General features: G+C 45.0%; 1 protein-coding gene across 1 annotated transcript in view; it reads right to left on the bottom strand.

Annotated features, from left to right (window-relative positions):
- The window catches only part of DLEC1 (DLEC1 cilia and flagella associated protein), a 91,460-nt gene extending 70,715 nt beyond the window's left edge, over window positions 1-20,745 (bottom strand). The window contains exons 1-8 of the mRNA XM_083376968.1: window positions 20,523-20,745; window positions 13,488-13,628; window positions 12,082-12,238; window positions 9,179-9,289; window positions 8,510-8,706; window positions 3,967-4,193; window positions 2,540-2,621; window positions 1,347-1,434 (exon numbers count right to left, since the gene is read on the bottom strand). Coding sequence (XP_083233094.1) covers window positions 1,347-1,434; window positions 2,540-2,621; window positions 3,967-4,193; window positions 8,510-8,706; window positions 9,179-9,289; window positions 12,082-12,238; window positions 13,488-13,628; window positions 20,523-20,621 — 1,102 coding nt within the window. The 5' untranslated portion in view covers window positions 20,622-20,745. The remainder of the gene's footprint in view (window positions 1-1,346; window positions 1,435-2,539; window positions 2,622-3,966; window positions 4,194-8,509; window positions 8,707-9,178; window positions 9,290-12,081; window positions 12,239-13,487; window positions 13,629-20,522) is intronic.
- Window positions 20,746-21,505: the final 760 nt, after the last annotated feature.

Genomic DNA, 21,505 nt, shown 5'->3' with positions numbered 1-21,505 from the left:
TGACTTTTCTTGCCATGTTGGTTAAGTGAATCACTACAGTGGTTAAATTAGTAACATGGTTGTTAAGTTAATCTGACTTCTCCACTGACTTTGCTTCTTAGAAGGTCGCGAAAGATGATCACGTGACCCCGGGACACTGCGACCGTCATAAATATGAAGCAGTCGTCAAGCATCCAGATGTAAATCAAATGGCCACAGGGATGCTGCAATGGCCATGTGTGAAAAACAGTCATAAGTCACTTTTTTCAGTGCCGTTCAAATGCTTGACGACTGCTTCATATTTATGACGGTCGCAGTGTCCCGGGGTCACGTGATCATCTTTCGCGACCTTCTAAGAAGCAAAGTCAGTGTCCCTTAAACAAACCTTCCCTTGAGTGTGACTTGGGAGGACATCACAAGCATATCTCCATTGTTTTCCCAGCAGCTGTAAACATGGCAATGTATTCTCCTGTGGTGTTTTTTTTTAGCTGACTATAGATAGCCAGCTTAAAACCATTCAAAGTTACAACGTTCCTGAAAAAGGGGAATTATGACCCAGTTCCAAGGTTCTGACAGTCACCCGGCTGCAAGCTGGGCGTTCAGCAATACTGATGACAGTTTGCAGCATCCTGCAGTCCTGTGAGCGTGTTTTATGACCTTTTTTTAACCAAAAATCAGCAGTTCTGGTTTGGGCAAAACTGCACCCAGAGTGAACCACTGGTTTGCCTAACGATGTGGCCTTCACATGACGGCTACAAAAAGGCCGTAAAATCGACTCAGTCACATGACCAACCAACTTATGACTCTCACAACCTAGGTTCATAAAGTGCGAGCTGCGTTATAGCCGTAACTCAAGGGCTATCTGTGCTCCATTCTGTCGTCTTGAGATTCCTTAAGTGTGTTTCCCATCCATGTTATCAGTTTGGCCTAGCTCAGTGATGGCGAACCTTTTGGAGACCGAGTGCCCAAACTACAACCCAAAACCCACTTACGTAGCGTCGGGTGCCGGGTGGGCGTGGCCCATTGGGTGGGCGTGGCCCATTGGGTGGGTGTGGCTGCGGTGGTAATGGCAGACTGGCTGGGACTAAAAAGTTCAATCAATCAATTCCAGCGAGAAGCTGAAATTGATTGATTGGACCCTTTTTTTTTTTTTTGCACATGGAGGCAGAGGCCTAAAATGAAAAGGTTTTATAAAACCCAGCTGGACTGGGGCAATGGCCCGCGTGCCATGAATCAGATCTGACTCTGCTTAGCTTTGGCATCCTTTTGAGGCCATTTCCATCCTTTGGATGCAATCCAGGGACACCCATTTTTGCCAGAAACCATCAGATTTGAAAGTGAGATCACAGCATCTGGCAAGAACTCACCCATCACAACCGAGAAGGCAGCTGTAGCTGGAGGAATAATTCTGATGCTTTGAGATGTTGAGGTCATGTTCTGTAACTCTATTGTCATCTACAATGAAAAGCAAAGACAGAGCCAGTGCATCCTCCCCTACCCCCCCCCCCGCCATTTTATGACCCCAGAGTACCCCCAAAGTATAATGCCAATATTCAGCACCAAAAAAATGGTTGGTTTTTAAGAATTGGGGGATGAAGGGGAGGCAAAAAAAAGTGGGAATGGATATGTCAAGGGTCTGCAAGCCAAGCACAGCCGATTTTTATCCTTAACAATCCCACAAAATAGTCAAAACATTTTTGGCAGTTATGACTACCCACATTTTTCACTGCCCTCAAATCTACAAAACATTTAGTCGGGCCCATTGATTTTTGAAAAGATTGACTGTGGTGTTGCACTCTATCTGTCCTTGAAGGAAAGAAGAATTCATATGTAGTCCTTGACTTATAGCTGTAACTGAGCTGGACATTTGCAGTTATAAGTTGTCACAGCCATAAAGTGGCCACCGATTTTACAACTTTTCTTGTGACAGTCTTTAAGTGAGAGCCACAGTCATTAACCAAACCCGTTGTTCATTATGAGCGGTTTTTGCAAGAAACCAGAAATAAATGCCTGTTTCAGCAAAAGCTCAAGATGAAGTAAATGGCCATAAATGACCAGGGGGGGTGGCTGTCTGAACTTTGCAATCTTAAGTCCCTTTAGGGAGTCCATCATAACTTGAACTGATTGCTAAGTGGCCAGCCATAAGCCGAGGACTCCCTGTATTCAATTAAAAGTACATGAAGAAATAAAAGAATGATGCTCCAGTCCAGCTGAAGAAAAGCAAATTAACGGACCACGCGCTGGCTCAGTGGGTTAGGACGCTGAGCTTGTCGATCAGAAGGTCGGCAGTTTGGCGGGTCGAATCCCGAGTGCCGCATAACAGAGTGAGCGCCTGTTACTCGTCCCAGCTTCTGCCAACCTAGCAGTTCGAAAGCACGTAAAAATGCAAGTAGAAAAATAGGGACCTTTGGCGTCTAGTCATGCCGGCCACATGACCACGGAGACGTCCTCGGACAAGCGCTGGCTGTTCGGCTTTGAAACAGAGATGAGCACCGGCCCCTAGAGTCAGAAACGACTAGCACACATGTGCGGGGGAACCTTTACCTTTACCTTTACTTACCTCATAAACCTGGCCAACTTCATATTCTGTAAACACCACTGCAGGAGGGTTTGAGAGGAAGATTGGTACTGACTGGGAAGGGCTGAAATGAAAAGAAAAGAAAAGATGGTTACAAGAGAATTCTCAGGACCGCTGCACGTTAGCTGGCACTGGATGGGCTCAATGGGGGCTACTTCATTCCATTGTCCTCAGAGCTTGCCTTTGGCCCCCCAAGTTCTCTTGAAAATGTCTGTAGATATTTAATGTGACAGGAGAAAATGGTTATGCTGACTTAGTAAAGGTAACCCTCCACTTACAACAGTTAATTTAGTGGCTGTTCAAAGTTACAATGGCACTGGGGGGAAAAAAGACTTATGACCGTTTTGACCCCTGTGGTCACAGGATCAACATTCAGACACTTGGCAACTGACTCATATCTATGACGGTTGCAGGGTTCTGGGATCACGTGACCCCCTTTTGCAACCTTCTGGCCAGCAAAGTCAATGGGGAAGGCAGATTCACTTCACCCATCACGCTACTAACTTTAACAGCTGCAGTGATTCAACAACTGTGGCGAGAAAGGTCATAAAGTGGGGCAAAATTTACTTAACAAGTGTCTTGCTTACAAACAGAAATGTGGGGCTCGGTTTTGGTTGTAAACTGAGGACTACCTGTAAAGTGAATTTCATTATGCTGAAATCTCTCACAGTGTTTCTCAGCCATAACAACTTTTTTAAGATTTGTGGGCTTCAACACGGCACTCTCAGGCATGGATTTCAGCCTGAGTCCACCCAGCTTCTTCCGGACTCTGCGCCATCCTGATGCTCCAAAGACGGATGTGGCCTTTTAACTTTAGCCCAAATGGAAAAAAAAACCAAAAGATTTGCCTTTTGGGGCAGACATAAACCACTTGAGGCCCTCCGGAAACAGGAGGTGGCAACTGCAATGTTTCAGTGGCACCCTGGCTAAAGAATATTGTGATTTTGGCACTTTTGTCTGTGTTTGTGTGTGTGTGTGTGTGTGTGGCGGGAGGGGGGGTGCGTTTTGAATCTGAGCCCTGAAAGGCTACGCGACTCCCTTTATCTTCAGCGTCCTGAATCAATTCATTTCTAAAAGCAGAATATGTGACAGGTGGCAATGCTCCCATAGTTGGGCTTGACCATATACTGCACCAGTCAGGATGTGGCCTGCCTTGCTATCCAAAGCAACAACTTTGTAGTCAAAATTTCCTCTTCTCTTTTTCTGCCACAGGCAGGCTCTCTCTCTATATATATATGTAAAGATTTTCACATTCAGGTACGGAATGCCTTGGAATGTGTGGGAGAGGGAGAAGCACAGAAACGTTAAAATATCACTGTTGCAGCTAAGAAGGCCAGTCGCGTAGGGGCAGAGAGCGCCATTTGTATATGTACTGTTATTTTTTTTTATTTTATTTTATAAAGAGCTACCTTTCCATCACAAGCTTTCTTCTTCTTCCTCCTATCATCCGCTCCACCTTCTTTTGAGGCAGAATCAAGGACTTGCCTCCATGGAGCGTATTAGGTGGGAAAAAACGAGGGTTTTTTAGGAAACTGTGGCGCTCTTTCAATTTCTGAAGATATAGACGGTCTTCCTGCCGGTCAGCTCTGGACATCTCATCCATCCAGACAGGTTTGCCCAAGGCTCCAGCTTTCTTCTATCAGAGATGAAAAGAGAAACATGCTTTTAGATAAGACTTTTATATAAGATTCACCCTGGATCACCAAAAAAACCGATCCCACAAGCTTTGAGTTTTTCAAAACCCTACAACTAAAGAAGCCATGTGGCCTGCAAGAATCTTATTTAAAAAAAACCCCGAGAGAGAGCTCTCCAGCCCCTGTTTGGCCCAGCAAAAAAGAGACCAGGATCTTTCTGAAATGTAAATTTCATTACCCAATATCCAATTTCTCTTATTGTGAGACATATTTTGGGGGAACATTCGACCAGAATCTGCCTTCCTGTACCTGAAGCCCCCTTTTTCATGTCCTGCAATTTGGAGCAGTAGAAAACAGGTTTCAAGAGTATTATTATTATTTTTTTGCTGTAGGTGCTTTTTTTCCCCACTGAAAGGCAACTGAACTGTTTTTTTTCCTTGAGGAAGGAGAAGAAAATGTTTCACTTCTCATCCAAGAAGCTTCATCAGTTCTGGTGGCAGGGCGGATGGAAGAATAGGTACTGACAGTTGGGACAGGCTGGTGTGGGGGGAGTGGTAGAAGGATAGGTTCTGATAGGACAGACATGTCAAACACAAGGCCCGGGGGCCGGATCCGGCCCGCGAAGTGGTTTCATGCGGCCCGCGAAGCCATCCTGGAAACAGTGAGGGAATGGCCCCCGCTGCCTTGGCCCTGGCCCAGAGACCTTCCTTCTGCCAGAGACCCTCAGATCTGTCCCACTCCTGCCCAGGCCCCCATAAGCACCCTTGATGCGAACCATGTAGAGCTGGCCACGCCCACCCAGTAGGCCATACGCACTCTAGCCACGCCCACCCAGTAGGCCACACCCACCCTGGCCATACCCACCCGGCCCCTTGAGGGCAACCGCAATGCTGATGCGGCCCTCAATGAAATTGAGTTTGACACCCCTGTGATAGGATGTGGGGGGGGGGGAGAGGATGTATTTCTGCAAAGAAATACCATCCTTCCATCAAGTATCTACAATACTTTTGTATTACAATACTTTTGTAGACAAAAAGTATCTACAATACTTTTCAGATGACTGCAAGGAAATACAATCCTTCCATTCCCACCCACCCACACCCATCCTAACAGAAGTTATCAGAAAGATGTTGAGATGCAGAGAAGAGCAACAAAGATGATTAGGGGACTGGAGGCTAAAACATATAAGGAACGGTTGCTGGAATTGGGCATGTCTAGTTTAATGAAGAGAAGGACCAGGGGTGACATGACAGCAATGTTCCAGTATCTCAGGGGCTGCCACAAAGAAGAGGGAGTCAAGCTATTCTCCAAAGCACCTGAAGGCAGGACAAGAGGCAACGGATGGAAACTAGTCAAGGAGAGAAGCAACCTGGAACTAAGGAGAAACTTCCTGACAGTTAGAACAATTAACCAGTGGAACAACCTGCCTCCAGAAGCTGTGAATGCTCCAACACTGGAAGTTTTTAAGGAGACACTGGACAGCCATTTGTCTGAAATGGTATAGGGTTTCCTGCCTGAGCAGGGGGTTGGACTAGATGACCTCCAAGGTCCATTCCAACATGATTATTATGATTGTTGTTGTTGTTATTATTATTATTATCCTTCCATTCCCCCCACCATCGGAACTGGTGAAGCTTCTTGGATGAGAAGCGAAACGTCTTCTTCCTCACGGAAAAAACAGTCCAGTTACCTTTTGAAGAAAAAACAAGCATCTTTGAGACAATTATGACCTGGATGACTGAGAATCTCCACAGACATCTTACTAGCAGATGTGAGAGCTGCTCCCACATTGGCTTTCCAGAAGAGATCAAAACTTGGTTTTGAGGGTTGGCCTGGGGCCCTGAGGGGGGCTTTCACAGGGTAAAAAAAAAAAATAAATCTCATCCTCTTGCTGTCCTCCTCCTTGATTCTAGCTTATGGCACAGAGTCCTCGGCTTATGACCACAACTCGGCCCCAAATTCCCAAAATGAGTTTTGCCCCACTTTACGACCTTTTTTTGCCTCAGTCGTTAAGTGAATCCCTACAGTCGCTAAGTTAGTAACACAACTGTTAAGTGAATTTAGCTTCTCTCGTTGACATGTGATCCCAAAGGGGATCACGTGAGTGCAGGATATTGCAGCAGTCATAAAGTCAGCTGCCAGGCAACTGGATTTTGATCACATGACCATCGGGATGCTACAATAACTGTGAGTGTAAGATCTGGTCATAAGTCACTTTTTTCAATGCCGTTGTAACTTTGAATGGTCACTAAATCAACTGTTTTTAAGCTGAGGACTACTTATAATTTTAATTTTTTAATATCCCTAAAATTTTAATTGCTTCTCCATTTATCTTTTTATGAACTGTAGGACTCCCAGAATCACTCTGCAAGGAAGATGGGCGGCATATAAAATTAATAAACCAACCAACCCACCTTCTTCCATGAAGCATCTTTTCCAACAGAAGAGAATATCTGTAGCTCAGGGTTTGAAATGGAGGAGTCCCCTGTGCTCTGCAAACCTGGCTCTTCGCTTGCAGATGTTTCATTACTCAACTAGGTAGCACCATCAGTGCCATCACCTAGTCGGGTAATGAAACATCTGTAAGCAAACAGCCCAGCTCGGAGAGCACCAAAAACTTCAACATCATTTCTGCATATGAAGCAGGCACTTACGTTTCAGTTATTCTCAAGACACGTAAGCGGCGTTTGTCAATTCAGAGGACAATATGGCCTCTGTTTTGGAAGGGGGAAAAAATGTCCTTGCGAATTCTACCTCCAGCAGTTATTTTTTAAAAAAAAAACAAAAAAAAAACAAAACAGGAAACAGGCAGTCACTGTCTGCTGAAAGTTATGATTCTGCCTTTATTTTGCTTGAGGTTGAGCATCAAGAATCCAGTGGAACATGTGGTGGAGACCGTCAGTGGAATTAACATAAATCAATACAAATCGATTAGAGACAAGGTGTAGTTTTTATATTAGAAATATTGGACTACTCTCACACAAACAGGCTTGTTGTTGGGTTGCTTTTTTTGAGCCTAGGAAAGTTGTGCATTGCTGAAAGGATCAGCCTCTTCTATAAACAGGTGTTCTATTTTAAGCACCCAACCCACAGGATAGGCAGATTTATAAAACATAAAGCTTTGATACAAATAGGAAATTAGGCTGGCTAAGCTGCCACCTCACCTTTCATATCCAATTTTATTCTAACTATATAAGGCACGGAGGTTGAATCTATGATACCGTATTTTAGATTTCGGAAGTGCTATTTGCACCCTTTTTATAATGTAAATATCGTATAATGTTTATATAAAAATAAATAATAGAGTCCTCGGTTTACAGCCACATTTGAGCCCCAAATTCCTGTTCCTAAGCATGACAGTTGTTATGTGGCTTTTACACCCATTCTGTGACCTTTCTTGCCGCAGTTGCTAAGTGAATTACTGCAGCTGCTGTGGATGTTAAGTGAATCTGGCTTCGCCATCGACTTTGGTTGCCAGAAGGTCGCAAAAGGGGAATCACGTGACCCCCGGGGACACTGCGACCGTCATAAACAATGAATCAGTGGCCAAGCGTCTGAGTTTTGATCACGTGACTATGGGGAATGCTGCAATGGCTGTAGGTATGAAAAAGAGTCATTAATCACTTTTTCAGTGCCATTGTAACTTCAAATAGTCACTAAGAGAAAGGTTTTAAGTTGAGACTACCTAAGACAGACATGTCAAACACAAGGCCCGGGGGCCGAATCCGGCCAGCGAAGTGGTTTCACTTGGCCCGCGAAGCCATCCTGGAAACAGTGAGGGAACAGCCCCCACTGCCTTGGCCCTGGCCCAGAGACCCTCCTTCTGCCAGAGACCCTCAGATCTGTCCCACTCCTGCCCAGGCCCCCATAGGCACCCTTGATGCGAACGAGGTAGAGCTGGCCACGCCCACCCAGTAGGCCATATGCACTCTAGCCACGCCCACCCAGTAGGCCACGCCCACCCAGGCCACGCCCACCCGGCCCCTTGAGGGCAACCGCAATGCTGATGCGGCCCTCAATGAAATTGAGTTTGACACCCCTGACCTAAGAGATACAAAGCTGCTGACGGAGAACAACAAGTATGTAGCTAAGGAGCCTTAAAACATCCCAGACATTTTCTTCAGTTTCACCCACAATCCCCTACAAGCGGTCCACACATTAAAGCACAAGGAACAGAAAAGGAGGTAATTTAACAAAAAGAAAAGAAAATCCCATCTCGAATCTGAGAACCCGATCACGTCAAGACAAGGCTGATCCGTGGGGACTGATAAAAAAAAATCAACGTCAAAGCAGTTAACAGAATAAAACTAGATTGTACCTTACGGAATGATGCCCTAGTTCTGTCTGGAAAACTAATATCCGAAGACTCCAGAGTTAAACTGGACAAAGATACGTCTGGGAGGCTTGCCCACAGCTTTTCGATGCGTGAACTTTCCTTGAATTGAAAAGCCTCCGAGTCAGGAGGAGCGTAGTGTTTACAATCAGTTTCTTTCAAATAGCCCGGTTCTGAGACATCTGCATTCAAATAGATAAAGCTAAGTTCAAAAAGAAATTTATTTATTTATTTTAATTCCATTTATATCCCGCCCTTCTCCGAAGACTCAGGGCTGCTTACAAACTTAGCAGTAGCCTTCATTCTAAGTATATGCCTGCTTATTAGGGCTTTCACACACACACACCCCAAGCGGCATTATTACAAAGTCAGCTTAATTGCCCCCAACAATCTGGGTCCTCATTTTACCTACCTCGGAAGGATGGAAGGCTGAGTCAACCTTGAGCCTGGTGGGATGCGAACCTGCACTAATTGCAGGCAGCTGGTGTTACTTAAGGAGGCATTAGCCCACTGCTCCACCAAGGCTCTAATGTAGAAAAAGAACTCTCATCGTTTACGCATACATTTTTTTTAAAAAAATGACAATCTCATATTTCCCTCAGGTACGAGCGTACATTTGTGTCCTGGAAAAGTCACATCCGTCTTTCTAGTTACCTTTAGGAGCGTGGGTTATTAGTACCCGATCCGTGATGTAATCATCGGGGCAGATTAAGTGGTGCTTTTTAAGAAGCTCACCATCCACACACCATCTGAATGTAGACTTCACTAGGCAAATAGACATTAAAGAGAGGAAAGCTTTTAAAAATAAAACTTTTCCCATTATTTCTACATAGAGGGCCATGGTGGCGAACCTACGGCACGGCACAAAGAGCCCCCTCTCTGTGGGCGCATGGGTCGTCACCCCAGTCCTAGGCCTTCAGCTGGGTTTTATAAAACCTTTTCGCTTTAGGCCTCCGCTGCTGTGTGCAAAAAAAAATCAATTTCAACTTCTCGCGGGGAAAAAAAAGATCTCGCAAAGTTGGAATTGATTGATTGAACTTTTTAGTCCCACCCAGTCTGCCGTTACCACCGCAGCCACGCCCACCCAATGGGTCACACCCACCCAATGGGCCACACCCACCCAATGGGCCACGCCCACCCGGCACCTGACGATACATAAGTGGGTTTGGGGTTGCAGTTTGGGCACTCGGTCTCTAAAAGGTTCGCCATCACTGGTAGAGGGGAATAGAACATTTTGGAAGAGAAACTGAGGCCAGTACAGGTAATCTTTGACTTACAAGCACAACTGGGGCCAGAATTTCTCTTCTAAGTGAGAGGGACGTTACACAGGTTGCGCCTTACCTTTCTACCTGTTTTTGCCATGCCAAGAATCACTGCAGTTGTTAAATGAACCGTGTGGGCGTTAAGCGGATCCGACTTTTGCCACTGATTTTGTTTGTCGCAAACTGGCTAGGAAGGTTGCAAATGGGGATCACGTGACCCAGGCACGCTGCAACAATTTTAAACAAATTTCGATCATCTGGCCATGTGATGCTGCAACACCCATCCCTTTTTTCAGTGTCGTTCTAACTTTCAGCCGTCGCTAAATGAAGAGTTGTAAGCCGAGGACCACCTGTAATCAATTTTCACACCCACCAAAACCCCCCCCAAGAAGAGTAACTTTGGTGGCAGGAATTTTCATAGGAATTATCCTGGGCTGAAAAATGAGAGCAAACAGATAAAAAGGCTTTCCTTTTGTCTCTTCGTCGTAATTCTAATTCTTCAGATTCTACAACAAACCAGCCAAACAGCGTTTCTGCGCCTTGCCACCAATCCTTCCCATACCAAAAAGATCAAATCAAATCCTTACTAATTTCTAGTACAAGTTATATTAGGATAGAGGCGGTCCTCGACTTGCAACCATTTTTTTTTTAGTGAACTTTCAAAGCTACAAAACTTTTAACGCTTGCGACTGTTGCAGCATCCCTGCAGTCACATGATCAAAATTCAGCCGTTTGGTAACTAGTTCATCTCCAGGACGGTGGCAGTGTCCGAAGATCCCCTTTTGCAACCTTTTGACGCTCAAAGTCAAGGGGGAAGCCAGTGTCATGGTTCCGACAGATGGAACTCTTCAAAGAACTTCGAGGCATTGTTTTCCTTAAAGAATCTTTATTAGAGTAGCATAACATTGGCACGTACACAGGTGAAGCCAAAATCTGAATTCCCTTCCCCTGAACACATAGTAATAATAATAAAGTTGGAAGGGACCTTGGAGGTCATCTAGTCCAACCCCCTGCTCAGGCAGCAAACTCTATACCATTTCAGACAAAGGGCGGCCCAGTCTCTTCTTAAAAACTTCCAGTGTTGGAGCATTCACCGCTTTTGGAGGCAGGTTGTTCCACTGGTTAATTGTTCTAACTGTCAGGAAGTTTCTCCTTAGTTCTAGGTTGCTTCTCTCCTTGACTAGTTTCCATCCGTTAATTCTTGTCTTGCCTTCAGGTGATTTGGAGAATAGCTTGGCTGCCTCTTCTTTGTGGCAGCCCCTGAGATACTGGAACACTGCTATCATGTCACCCCTCCCTCTTCTCTTCATTAAACTAGACATACCCAATTCCAGCAGCCGTTCCTTATATGTTTTAGTCTCCAGTCCCCTAATCATCTTTGTTGCTCTTCTCTGTACTCTTTCTAGAGTCTCAACATCTTTTTTACATCGTGGTTACCACAACCGGATGCCGTATTCCAACTGTGGCCTTACCAATGCATTGTAAAGTGGTATTATGACTTCACGTGATCTTGATTCTATCCCTCTGTTAATTCAGCCTAGCACTGTGTTGGCTTTTTTGGCAGCTGCAGCACACGGCTGGCTCATATTGAAGTGATTGTCTACTAGGACTCCGAGATCTCTCTCACAGTTACTACTCTTGAGCAAGGTACCACTTATACTATACCTGGGCATTTGGTTTTTCTTGCCTAAATGTAGAACCTTCCTTTTTTCACCACTGAATTTCATTTTGTTAGATAGCGCCCAGTGTTCGAGTCTGTCCAGATCCTCCTGTATCTTAAGCCTGTCTAGTATCTAGTGCAAATCCCTCCTCTAATTAACACTCATAAATCACATTCTCCAATTAATTTGAAATGCAGGCTTTCTCTCCAGTTCTTCAACCCACCATTTCTTGTCACCTCTTATTTCAAAAAACCCTGACTCTGATAACAACTGCAATATTGTTATGTCTAACTAACTCCCATACACATTCCTCCTTCTCCCCCCCCCCCGCCCCGCAGTATCATCTAATCCTAACTCTAAGAGTAAAACAAAGTTAAGGAAAATGGCTGCATCCCCCATATGTTGTCAAAGCAAGAACATCTGAAGTTAGCAGCATTGAAAGCCAGATTCACCCAATAAACGTGTTGCTAATTTTAACAACTACAGCGATTCACTTAACAGCGGTGGCGAGAAAGGTTGTAAAATGGGCCAAAGCTTACTTAACAATTGTCTGGCTTAGCAAGTAAGATCCTGAGCTCAAGTGCAATGGCAGGCCGAGGATTTCCTGTCAAAGGGAGCGCAGGAAAGGGTTCACCTGATGGCCTGGCCACTTGGCGGAAGGCTTCTGGAACTTCCAGCTGATGCAAACTCAGCAGTCTTTCCTCTTCGGCTGTGGCCCTGGCCCTGGCTTGGATGATGTGCCTTTCCAGCATTTCTGCCTCCGTTTGTCGACGACTGTACTCTTCCCGGAGCTGTTGTTGTCATGGTCAACGTTTAAATATGGATTAGATTCATTTGACACTGAAGTACAAATCTTTTACATCAGAGGTGCCCAACCCACGGGCCGCGGCCCACTACCAGGCCATGGCTCTTAAGTGGCTGGCCAGTGCACACGTGCATGTGCGCCTGCTCACCCTCTGCCCTCGTGCCAACACCAGGCAAGCTGCAAGCCTCTCACCGGCACTAGCCGAACCACGAGCCACGCACTGGTGCCAGCAGCCCCCATTTACGGAGTGCGCATGCTCACGGGCCAATTCACGTGCACGCAGCCACGTTTGCGTCCGCGCGCATAAAGGTGGCTGTCCCTCCCTTTCCCGCCGCCAGCTCAGAAAGGTTGGCAACCCGTTGTATACTGTATGCAAAAAAAGAAGGATTCTGCTGAAGACAGAAATGGACCGTTAACTTCTGATTAAGATTCAGTAACCTTTATTGTTATTTTTTACTTGAGCTCACTGGCCCACGTTAAAAATTAAATTCTGTTGCCTGCTCCTAAAATAAAGTATATATCTACTCACAAATACATATAACACACATATACACATTCTATCTATCTATCTATCTATCTATCTATCTATCTATCTCTAGATAGATACAGATATATAGATAGAGATAGATAGATAGATAGATAGATAGATAGATAGATAGATAGATAGATATACACACCTACACCCATATATACCTATGTCAATTTTGAATACATAGCACAATGAGGAAACTTGAGAGTTCATAAGGTTGATACTATATGGAACAAAACTGTGACTGAATCTGGATGTTCTGCTTTGGATACCACAAAGTCCCCTCCTTCCAGAAGGTCACAGAAAGGATGTGTAGCTTTTCAGACAATACTGCAGACTCTGGTCAAGCATCGCTTTTTATGCCATGATTCTGATTTATTATATTCTATTTATTCCATAATTCTGATTCATTGTATTTTATTTATCCTATAATTCTGATTTATTGTATTCTATTTATTCTAATTTTGCAACATAATTTATGCACACAGACACAAACACACATTTATGTTTACTAATGTTATGGTAAACATTATATATGTTTGTGTGTGTTTCTCTCTTTGCATGTGTCTATTGGTCGGCCTGTCTGTCTCTCTGCTACTGTTCCAAAATGATTCAATTCTGAATGGTGACTAAGCAGAACATTTTGCAAGCTTAAATCACCTAATTCTGATATCTTTCCCTGAAAAAAGCTAAACGGAAAGTTTACCTTTCGCAACTCTTCCACAAAGTATTTGTGATGGGGATTGTTTCCTCCATGGGATTTGATCATGTTATCCACCATGTCTGCTGCTATCACCTCTGAAGTATATAAGCTCTTAAAAACTTTGGTTAGCACATGGGAAATGTCCTAAGTGGGGATAGGAGGAGAAATAATCAGAAACAGATGTAGAAATATTTGATGATGATCCTATAATGGGTGACAGCGGATTTCACGTCAATAATACTACAGTTAACATCTTGAAAACTGGCATAAAGAAACCTTCAACTTGAAAGTTATACAGGTTCAGTGTTAAAAATCTTCAGCATGCATTCAGATAATTAAGTTGACAGTACAGGTAGTCCTCAACCTACAACCACAATGGAGCCCAAATTTTCTGCCGCTAAGTGAAACGTTTAAGTGAACTTTGCCCCTTCTTTTTATGACCTTTCTTGCCACACTTGTTAAGTGAATCACTGCAGCTGATAAGTTAGTAACACGGTTGTTAAGTGAATCTGGCCTTCCCCATTGTCTTTGCTTGTCAGAAGGTCGTAAAAGGGGATCACGTGACCCCGGGACACTGTGACTGTCATAAATATGTATCAATTGGCCAAGTGCCATTTGATCACATGACCATGGGGATGCTGCAATGGTCATAAGTGTGAAAAACAATCATAAGTCACTTTTTTTCAGTACTGTTGTAACTTTGAACAGTTACTAAACAACTGTTTTAAGTTGAGGACTACCTGTGAGTGACAATAAATTTAGCAGCTGAGCTTCTTGCTATTATTATTTATTGTTTATTTATTATTAATTCGGTTTATATACCGCCCTACTCCCAAAGGACTCAGGGCGGTTTACAAGGCTAAATTTAAAAACAATACAATATAAAATTAAAATAAAATTAAATTAAGTCTAACCCCAAAAAATTAAAATCACAATTTAAAAACATTAAAACCCCTCAGTCCAGACCAGATAGCTCAAAGAGCCAGGTTTTTAGGTGCCGGCGAAATGAACGAAGGTCAGGGGCAGTCCGGAGTTCCGTTGGCAGTTGATTCCATAGGGCAGGCGCGCCCACAGAGAACGCTCTCCCCCTGGGGATCGCCCGTCGGCAATCCTTGACCGTCGGTACCCTGAGGAGGCCCTCCCTGTGGGAGCGCACAGGACGATGGGAAATTGATTCTGGCAGCAGGTGCTCCCTCAGATAATCTGGGCCCATGCCATTTAGGGCTTTATAGGTCATCACCAGCAGCTTGAATCTCACCCGGAGGGCAACTGGAAGCCAATGCAGCTCATGGAGTAGAGATGTTACATGGGAGAATCGGGAGACTCCCATCACAACTTGCGCGGCTGCATTCTGCACCAGCTGAAGCCTCCGAGTGGTCCTCAGGGGCAGCCCCATGTAGAGAGCATTGCAGTAGTCTAGCCGGGAGGTCACGAGCGCATGGGTGACTGTGCGTAGGGCATCTCAGTCCAGATAGGGCCGCAACTGGCGCACCAGACGAACCTGGGCAAAAGCCCCCCCTGGCCACAGCTCCTATATGATTTTCCAAACTGAGCCGTGAATCCAGGAGGATGCCCAAATTGCAGGCCCTACCAACGGGGGGTAACACAATGGAAAAGATTGGTTAGTCTGAGATGCCGATATGCACAGCCACTCAGTCTTGGCAGGATTGAGACAAAGCCTGTTTCTCCCCATCCAAACCCGGACTGCCTCCAGGCAACGGGACATCACGTCAAGGGCATCACTGGGTTGCTTCGGGGTGGAAAGAAAAAGTTGGGTATCATCAGCGTACTGATGATACCCCACCCCGAAACCACGAATGAGCTCACCCAGCAGCTTCATATAGATGTTGAACAAGAGGGGAGAGAGGATCGACCCCTGAGGAACTCCACAAACGAGAGGCCTCGGGGCGGACCTCTGCCCTCCCGTCAACACCGACTGCGAGCGGCCCAGGAGGTAGGAGGAGAAAAACTGTAAAACAGTGCCACCCACTCCCAACCCCCTGACACGCCGCAGTAGGATACAATGGTCGATTGTATCAAAAGCCGCTGAGAGGTCTAATAGGACCAGGACAGAGGAACAACCCCTGTCCCGAGCCCACCAGACATCATTCATCAGCGTGACCAATGCCATCTCTGTGCTGTACCCGGGCCTGAAATCCGATTGGTACGGGTCCAGATAATCAGTTTCCTCCAGGAACAGAGGGAGCTGAAGTGCCACCATACTCTCAACCACCTTCGCAAGAAAGCGAAGGTTGGAGACTGGACGATAGTTGTTCAAAATAGCCGGGTCCAGGGCAGGCTTCTTGAGGAGGGGCCTCACCAACGCCTCCTGCAAGGCGGCAGGGAAGGTACCCTCCCTCAAAGAGGCAGTTATTACTGCCTGAAACCAGACTCATGTCTCCTCCCGGGCTGCATATACCAGCCAGGAGGGGCACGGGTCCAATAAACACGTGGCAGAACTCAGTCTGCTCATGATCCTGTCCACCTCATCTGGGGTCACAGGATCGAATTCACCCCAGGTAACATTCTCTAGACCGCTCGATTCCTCCCCGTCAGTCTCTGCCCAGTCAGAATCCAAACTGGCTCGAATCTGAGCGATTTTGTCCGTCAGATGATAGCTAAACTCCTCGGCCCGCCCCTTTAAGGGCTCCTCCCTCACCTCCTGATTAAGGAGGGAGCAAGTCACCCTAAACAGGGTGGCTGGGCGATTATCTGCAGACGCGATGAGGGCAGCGAAGTAATTAGACTTCGCTGTCCTCATCGCTGCGAGATAAGACCTCGTAAAGGTTCTTAACCACAATCAGTCAGACTCAGACCGGCTGGATCTCCAACATCTCTCTAGACCTCGTCTCCAACGCTTCATCTCCCAGAGCTCCACAGAAAACCATGGAGCCCACCGGGATCTGAGCCGGGTCAGGGGTCGCAAGGGTACAACCCGGTCGAGTGCCTTGGTGGCAGCCCTTTCCCAGGCATCCACCAAGGCGTCGGCCGGGCTGTGAGTGAGGGGGGTAGGTATAGACCCAAGCGCCGTCTGGAACCGTTCCGGATCCATTAGGCGCCTGGGGCGGAACCACCTGGTCAGTTCTGCAGCCCAGCAGCGGGGGGTGGCATAGCGGAAGACCAACCGCAGGAGGTGATGATCGGACCATGACAGGGGGACAATAGTTGGCGAGCCCCCTCCCAGATCTTCAAGCCAGATAAGAAAACTAAGTCAAGAGTGTGTCCTCCCCCATGAGTGGGACCCTGAATTACTTGGGTCAGGTCCATGGCTGTCATGGAGGCCATGAACTCCCGGGCCAACTCAGACAATGATGATGATGATGATGATGATTATGCCTACTAATTACAGATTACAGTGACAGAAAATAACTTCTGTTTGAAATTAATGAGGCTTTTTTAAAATTCGGGCCAAACCACATTTGTCTGAAATGGTGTTGGTGGGGGGGAGGGATAGGCAACTTTGGCTCTTTTATGACTTGTGAACTTCAACTCCCAGATAGCTGGCTGAGGAATTCTGGGAGTTGAAGTCCACAAGTCATAAAAGAACCAAGGTTGTCTACCCCTGGCCTAGGCCTAGGCCGCTTTATGACTCGTGGACTTCAACTCCCAGAATTCTTGAGCCAGCCATGCTGAGGGGAAAGAGAGAGGTTTCCAAGCTGAGCCATGCCGGCTCAGGAATTCTGGGAGTTGAAGTCCACAAGTCATAAAAGAACCAAGGTTGCCTACCCATGGTATACAGTTTCCTGCCTGAGCAGCATCCCCACGGTCACATGATCAAAATTTGGAAGCTTGGCAACTGACTCATATTTATGACAGTCACAGTGTCCCGGGGTCACGTTATTCCCCTTTTGCAACTTCTGACAAGCAAAGACAATAGGGAAGCCGAGATTCACTTAACAATTGTGTTACTAACTGAACAACTGCAATGATTCACTTAATGACTGTGGCAAGGGGGGGCGTAAAAATGGGGCAAAACTCTCTTAACAAATCTATCTTCTATATTCCTGTAGATTGTGTACATTTATATAGAAGATGGGGCAGAATTATCCAGTGTTATTCCAAAAGATGGGTCAAGAAACAGTGACTTTAAGTTACAATCAATCAGATTAGAGCTGGGACCTTGGAGGTCTTCTAGTCCAGCCCCGTTTAAGCAGCAGACTATATCATTTCAGACAAGTGGTTGTTCAATCTCTTAGTGAAAACCTCCAGTCATGGAGCACCCACAACTTCTGAAGGCAAGGGGTTCCACTAATTAATTGTCCTAATTGTCAGAAAATTCCTCCTTAGTTCCAGGTTGCTTCTCTCCTTGATGAGTTTCCATCCGTTGCTTCTTGTCCTGCCCTGAGATGGTTTGAAAAATAAGTTGACTCCCTCTTCTTTGGGGCAGCCCCTCAGTAATAACAAGAAATAACTCAAGTTGTAAACCAGGAATTATTAGCGAACTGTCAACTGTGGAACAGACTCCCGGAAGTTATTGCTTCTCTTTTACACCTTCAGAAGCCTTGGGAATGAACAATAAAAAACTGAAGCAAGTGAATGAATAAATAAATAATTGTTTCTGGGTATTCACTAGGGTTTTCTTATAATTACAACTAAGGCTTCCCTGGAGGTTATTCCAATTTGAGTTTAGGAATTAGCTTTATGAGTTACAAGGACAGGGGGGGGCAATAATTACCTTCCAGATTCTCAAAACTCCCAATGGAATTTTTGAATCCATTCCATAGGGACCATATGGAATACAATCATTAGTTTTATTTAAAAAAAAGTATATTCCTAGGTTCATAACCTCTAAAGATCCCAATTTATGTGAAAGCTCAGATTTCTACAAGCTGGCTATAATCTATGCCTAAGAAGGACCCTTATGCATGCAGGTAGTCCTCAACATATGACTTTGAGGGAGTTCTCGCGTTACAGTCTTATGTTAAAGCAGTTGTAAAATTTTACAGCATTTTTTGCAGCAGTTGTTAATACAGTAGTCCTCGACTTACAACAGTTTATGTAGTGACCGTTCAAAGTTACAACAGAACTGAAAAAAGTGATTTTCACGCTTTGTAGCATCCCGATGATCACATGATCAAAAGCCAGATGCTTGGCAACTGACTCATACTTATGACAGTTGCAATGTCCCGGGGTCATGTGATCACCTTTTGCGACCTTCTGACAAGCAAAATTAATGGGGAAGCCAGATTCACTTAACAACCAGGTTATTAATTTAACATCTGCAGTGATTTCACTTAACAAGAGAGGCTGTAAAATGGGGCAAAACTTACTTAACAAATGCCTCATTTCACAACATAAATTTTGGGCTCAATTGTGGTCGTAAGTTGAGGACTACTTATAGAATGCCACAGTCATCAAGCATATCAATAATTTGTTATGGGCACAGCTGAAAATCAAAAGTGCTAGTTTTCAGCCAAACCTTTGTAAACCGTGATCACATGATCCCGGGATGCTGTAAATGCAGCCATTGTTTGGTCATGTGACGCGGTGGCTCAGTGGGTTAGGACGCTGAGCTTGTCGATCAGAAAGTCGGCAGTTTGGTGGGTCAAATCCCGAGTGCCGCGTAACAGAGTGAGCGCCTGTTACTCGTCCCAGCTTCTGCCAACCTAGGAGTTCGAAAGCACGTAAAAATGCAAGTAGAAAAATAGGGACCACTCCGGTGTGAAGGTAACAGCGTTCCGTGCGCCTTTGGCATCTAGTCATGCCGGCCACATGACCACAGAGACGTCGTCGGACAAGCGCTGGCTCTTCGGCTTTGAAACGGAGATGAGCACCGGCCCCTACAGTTGGAAACGACTAGCACGTGTGTGCGGGGGAACCTTTACCTTTACCTTTTTACCTAAGCAAGCTGTTTTAAGTTGAGGACTCCTCTATGGCCAAAGAATCTACAGTAAACCTACAAACATTTCCACCACTTTAAAAAATATTGTGCCTGCTGTGTAGATTCTCTTTTGAGTAAGAAAAAGACCAGCGCTGAATCAAAAGAAGCTAATCTTTCTCCACGCAGCTTCAATATTTTGATTCAGTCCTTCCTCCCAGCTAATATTTACTCATCTCAACAATTTTTCCCAGTGGATAAGTACTGGAAAACTTTAAAAATGGAAAAAAATGCCAAACCTTCCTCTTCCTGCAACAACATAAGCAATCCAATCTGATCATTCCTAATGTTTTGCTTCATTCTTAAACACAAACACTGACACACATACAGGAAATCCTGATCACAAAGCTTCGCTCTCCTGCACCTCCGCCAACGTTTAGTGGCTGGTTATATTTTCATAAGCTTGCAGGCAGCTCTGGAAACATACTGTTAAAGATAAGGGATTTTTTTCCAGGAAAAAAATATATATTATTAGAGTTGGTCACACAGTCAGTTAGATTTTCAGACTGAATTTGGTTTTTTCCTTCATTTGTCAAGTCCTTCCCAAGGACTTGGGATAAGCAGGTATTGTTTCATAATATTAAAGGTATTGTCACAAGGTTAGGGGTTAAGTTTAGGGTCTTTTGCAATTATTATTATTATTATTATTATTATTATTATTATTATTATTATCATCATCATCATCATCATCATCCTTCATTGTGGTTCTTATCCCTGTGAAATCAAAGCACTTACAGTATTTTCTGAATAAAGGGGTGCGTTTAAATCCTCGACGAAATAACCTGTTTATAAAATGGGCATATTTTAAATATTTTTCCACCTTTTTAAAAAAAACCGTACATTGGGGTTTTAAAAAACATTTCTTTCCACCGCCCAGATAAATGGGCGATGGTAGAAATGTGTTAAATATAATCAAATCACTCTGCACACGCCCAGGAGTCCTGTGCCTCCGGTGCCCCAAATGCCATCCCGAGGTCTATGGGGGCATCTGGGCACAGGAAAGAGACATTGCAAGTCGCACTCTGTCCATGCTCTGAGACACCCTAGGCTAGGCGCCAAAAAAAAACACAACAACAGACCGCCCTGGAAAGGAGGGGCGTTTGCAAGGTTACTGAAGCCGAAGGGTGCGGCGGCAGAAGCGGGAGCGGCTCTTCCTTCACCTGAGTCAGCTCCGAGGCGGGCCTGTGCCTGTACATGGAGGGCTCGGGGCTCGAAGAAGCCTTGGGGAGCGCCGCGCCCATTTCCTCGGCTGGCAGCATCTTCGCGCAGCGTCCTTTTCCCGGTTGCTAAGAGCCTGCTTTCTGAGAAACGAAAACCGGGCCCTTAGCAACAGCGACTTCCGCTCACTTCCGGAAGTCGCTTCCCCCGCCTCTGAGCTCCCATTTTTTCCAATCTGGCCCGGCTAATCCCGTCGTTTGCCTACCATTCCCAGAAATCATAGCCAGCGCGCTAGGCCTTGTGGGAAATGTAGGAGTAAAGATGGTTTTAATTAGCAGCCGGCTGGCTGGCTACCTGTTTGGATGGATGGATGGATGAGATTATATTAGATAAAAAAGAGAAAAGGGAGGGAGGGAGGGAGGGAGGGAGGGAAGGAAAGAAAGAAAGAAAGAAAGAAAGAAAGAAAGAAAGAAAGAAAGAAAGAAAGAAAGAAAGAAAGAAAGAAAGAAAGAAAGAAAGAAAGATTTGTTTCTCAGAATGGATGAAACTATACAAGCTTTATCCTAATGGGCTATCTCTAATGTACCTGATTTAGTTATATATGAGAATGGCCCTTCCAGGGCTTTGTCGAGGAAAACCATGAATTGTTTCCACCATCATGGCTTCAGTAAACTAGAGAGGCTTGGTTCGTAAATAATGCAAAGCCATAAATCTGGCTTAATATATGTAAGGACTTTATTCACACTGCAAAACCAAACAAATTGCATTGTGCCTGACTGCAATCTATGAACCCATACGTTTGGCCATCTCCTATCTCTCATGGGTAAAATAAAAACACCAAAGTAACATTTCATTATAATTAAATACAGCTGAATTGTAATTTGACTTGTTCGTGTTTGTCAGTTTAGGGAATTTAATTTTAGATTAAAAGGCAGAACATTTTTTTTTAAAAAAGGTGGAATTAGACAATGCTAATTGTATGCAT

This window comes from Vipera ursinii (assembly GCF_947247035.1).
Source record: "Vipera ursinii genome assembly, chromosome: Z".
Classification (NCBI taxonomy): domain Eukaryota; kingdom Metazoa; phylum Chordata; class Lepidosauria; order Squamata; family Viperidae; genus Vipera; species Vipera ursinii.
The sequence above is the reverse complement of the archived record's forward strand: the minus strand, read 5'-3'. Positions and strand labels throughout refer to the sequence as shown.